The sequence below is a fragment of the Theobroma cacao genome, chromosome 5 (genome assembly GCF_000208745.1).
Source record: "Theobroma cacao cultivar B97-61/B2 chromosome 5, Criollo_cocoa_genome_V2, whole genome shotgun sequence".
Classification (NCBI taxonomy): domain Eukaryota; kingdom Viridiplantae; phylum Streptophyta; class Magnoliopsida; order Malvales; family Malvaceae; genus Theobroma; species Theobroma cacao.
This window is the reverse complement of record NC_030854.1, coordinates 7406242-7410010: the sequence shown is the minus strand read 5'-3', so window position 1 is coordinate 7410010 and position 3769 is coordinate 7406242. Positions and strand designations below refer to the sequence as shown.

The window sequence follows — 3769 nt, the reverse complement described above, 5'->3', positions numbered from 1 at the left end:
GATGCAAGGGACATGGGCAAATGTTTAAATACCTTTTGCTTTTTATATGTGGAAAATCATCATAACACTTTCCTAATGTTTAGCCAAAAGTATAAACAGCATTATTAAGTGTATTATGATATATATATATATATATATATATATGGCTTATGCTATACATTTTCTTACCATCTTATCTTATTAGATAAGTTCATAGTGGAATTCAAAAGTGAAATAGAGCAAAATAGAATGTTGAGAGCCAGAATTTTGAAAATCTTTTCAGTCTCAAGTCTCACAATTATGTTTGTGTGTGAAGAAATCTGTAAATAAATAAGAAATTCGAACTTCTTAAACGTCACCCAGGATGGAAAACAGTGGTCAATAAATATTAAAAGTAAATATCATAATGAGATATTATTTAAGCTTTTCTTTTTCAAGAAAAAGAATTATGCATATTAGATAAGAAAAGTAATTTTCTCTTTGATCTACTCCTTGGTCTTAAATTATTTGTCTCCCTTTGATTTTTATGGAGTTTAAGGAAAATACACTGCAAAAAAATTGAGTTTTAATCACATTTCTTTAGACAAAATATTTTTTTGTACAATAAAATTTTAAAAAATAGAACTATTTAAACTTTTAGTTTCATTTTTTTCACATTCAGTAGCAACATAAAAAGTGCAATCTTTATTAGTGTATGTAATTTTTATGGTTACGTTTTATTCATAATACATTTAAAAATTTATATAGTGAAGTTAGATCTACAAAATATTCTAAAAAACATAAAAAAATATTATTAAAAATATTTTTAGTAGCACATTTTAAAAATGTGCTGTGTTAAATCAAATTTGTTGTAGTGAAAGTTGACTTTAGTCTATTTAATTATAAAATTTAATTTGTGTAAAATCAATGTTCCATTATTTTTACTGCCAAAAAGTAAATAAATAATCATAAAAAATCTAATTTTAAGACGTTCAAAAAAGAAAAATAGATTAAAAAATGAGAAGAAAGGAATAATACTTATCTAATTTATTCTGATTAACTTTTACGTCATTGAATGTTTAGGGATTTGACATTTCGATTCCTTTATAGCAAATTAGGAAACTGTTTTCTCAAATTAGTTATAATGTTTATATATCACACATTTTCTTCCTAAATTATATTGAAATGTCTTGTCATTAATTATAAGATAAACTTAATCCTCCAATCTAATGTAGCATAGACGGGGTGAGAGGAGCCAAACTTTGGGCCAAATAATTAAAAACATTCCCTGCTACATCTTCGTCTTTTGCATCTTTTAATCAAAGTTACTACTTGCCAAATTTGAAATTACTGTAAAAACAAAAATAATTAAATTTACTTTTTTTTTAATTGGGAGAAGCAGAATTCAAACTTTATTCTTAAGACAGAAAATTATACACCAGCCTATTAATCAAATGTTTTTATACAAATAATTAAATTTAATTATTTATTTATATATTTATATAGTTACACTACATGTGCATCTTCCTTCCCATGTGCAACCCCAAAGCAGAGAGACCTAAAAAGTCAGCTCTCATTATCACTGTCTGGGAACCATGGTAGCTTCATCTTTGATCTCAGCAGTCACAAGAAGGTTGGTAAAAGCAGCTCTTCGTTTCAGTCATTTGATTATCTATATTTGCTGTCTTTTGTACTTTGAATTTTGTGTTTATCAGATGAAAATATTTGTCCGGAATGATGTTCAAGTCAAAAACAAATCTTGCCTTTGGTCTCGAATTCTCAGATATGTTATCTTTGTTCCTAGAGTTTCGATTTTGAGGGGCTTGGAAAATTGGATAAAGTCATCCAATCCCCCTGAAATATTTGTGGGGGGTGCTTGCTTCATTACAGGGAGCTTGATTATAAAACCAGAAGCTCTCTGTAATTATCATAATGTTAAGGATCTTCAAGGTGAATTAGTTGCTTTGATTGTTTGGTTTCACTCATATGAGTAATTGGGAGCTGAGTCTCCAGGTTTGGTATATAGGGACTGGGCTCAGCACTCGCATATCCTAACTTTAGCTTGAGACGCACTGCAAATTATTGGGTCCAGATCTGTCTTCCGTCGTAAATAAAAAACAGAAAAGGTCTTTGATTTCTGCACTTAGTTGAGTAGTGAGAGGAAATTTTACTAGTTTTCTTGTGCCCAGCTTAGAGAGAGAACTTTTATAAAGTTTTTGAAGTCAATTTGGTGATGTTTTTCATTAAAATTGATTTTAAAAAAATAAATTCGAAAATTAAAATGGATAAATTAATAGATATAAACAAGAAAATCAATTATATATAAAAAGTTAATTAAAAATAATATGTATATATAAAATTTAATCTATATTTATTGAACGATGGTCAGAATTTTTCATAAAAATATATTTATATGAAGTATCGCAATTATATGCAAATTATTTAAAATTTAATATATATAATAAGTTTTTGAATCTAGCCGTATTGGTTTTCCAGATTTAGATTATATTTTGATCATTTTTAATAAAAATCTGATGAATTTGATTTAATGAACTTTGCCTAAGTCTTTGCGGAATACCAATAAATTAGTTGGGTTTAGTTAGGGTCATTTTAAACTGATGGTTGGACTGGTAGATGAGCCTTTGTTTTGTAATATATCAGTTAATTTTGTTCAACTTCCATTTGTAGGCTGGAAGGGAAGGTAGCTCTAATTACTGGAGGAGCTAGCGGTATTGGGAAATGCACTGCTAAAGTCTTTGCACATCACGGAGCCAAAGTTGTGATTGCTGATATCCAAGATGAATTGGGGCATTCAGTTTGTGAGGCCGTAGGCCCCTCAAACTGTTCCTACGTTCACTGCAATGTCACGGACGAAGACCAAATAAAAAATGCTGTTGACAAGGCTGTGGCTACTCATGGCAAGCTAGACATCATGTTCAACAATGCCGGCATAACTGACCCTATCAAGGCGCGCATAATCGACAACGAAAAATCAGATTTTGAACGTGTTCTTAGTGTAAACGTGACTGGCGTTTTCCTAGGGATTAAGCACGCAGCTAGGGTGATGGTTCCTGCTCGAAATGGTAGCATAATTTCAACTGCTAGCGTAAGCTCCACGGTTGGTGCTGCTGCTACACATGCTTATTGTGCTTCCAAGCATGCTGTCCTGGGGCTTACCAGAAATGCTGCTGTCGAGCTGGGGCAGTTTGGGATTAGAGTTAACTGCCTGTCTCCCTTTGCTCTCGCAACGCCTTTAGCAACGGAAGTCTTGGGGATTAATGATGAGGAGCTTGAGAAAGGGATGGGTTTGGTAGCTAACCTTAAGGGCGTGACTCTTAAGGCAGAAGATATAGCAAATGCAGCTCTTTATCTAGCAAGTGAGGAGGGAAGATATGTTAGTGGGCACAATCTCTTCGTAGATGGCGGCTTTACTATTTTTAACCCCTCATTGAGTATGTTCCAATACCCTGACAACTCTTGAGTAAATATTTGCTATTAGAAATCCATGTTTCGTTGTGTTAAATGTGGCTTCTAAGTTGTATTAAGGATTTTAATTAAAAATATTGGGAGTTATCTTTTATTGTTTAATCATCCAACTACTTAGATTTTTTTTCTTTAAAAAATGTTTGTAGTAGTTTTTTTCGTTCTCAATCAACAATAAATTTATTAATATTAATAGATCACAAAAGATCAATAAGTACATAAAATTGCCATGACCAGCGATGGATGCTTACACCTGGCAGTAACACCTGATAACAGTCCATATCAAAAGCATAATTAAACAAGCACATATGGGATTTTCTGTTGAAAC

The 3769-nt window shown here is 31.5% G+C and overlaps 1 protein-coding gene across 1 annotated transcript; it reads left to right on the top strand.

The window, feature by feature from the left end:
• On the top strand, positions 1460-3543 carry LOC18598333 (secoisolariciresinol dehydrogenase). Its single transcript, XM_018122476.1, has 2 exons — positions 1460-1591; positions 2647-3543. Exons 1-2 carry the CDS (start codon positions 1554-1556, stop codon positions 3437-3439), a joined length of 831 nt encoding a protein of 276 aa, XP_017977965.1. The 5' UTR covers positions 1460-1553; the 3' UTR covers positions 3440-3543.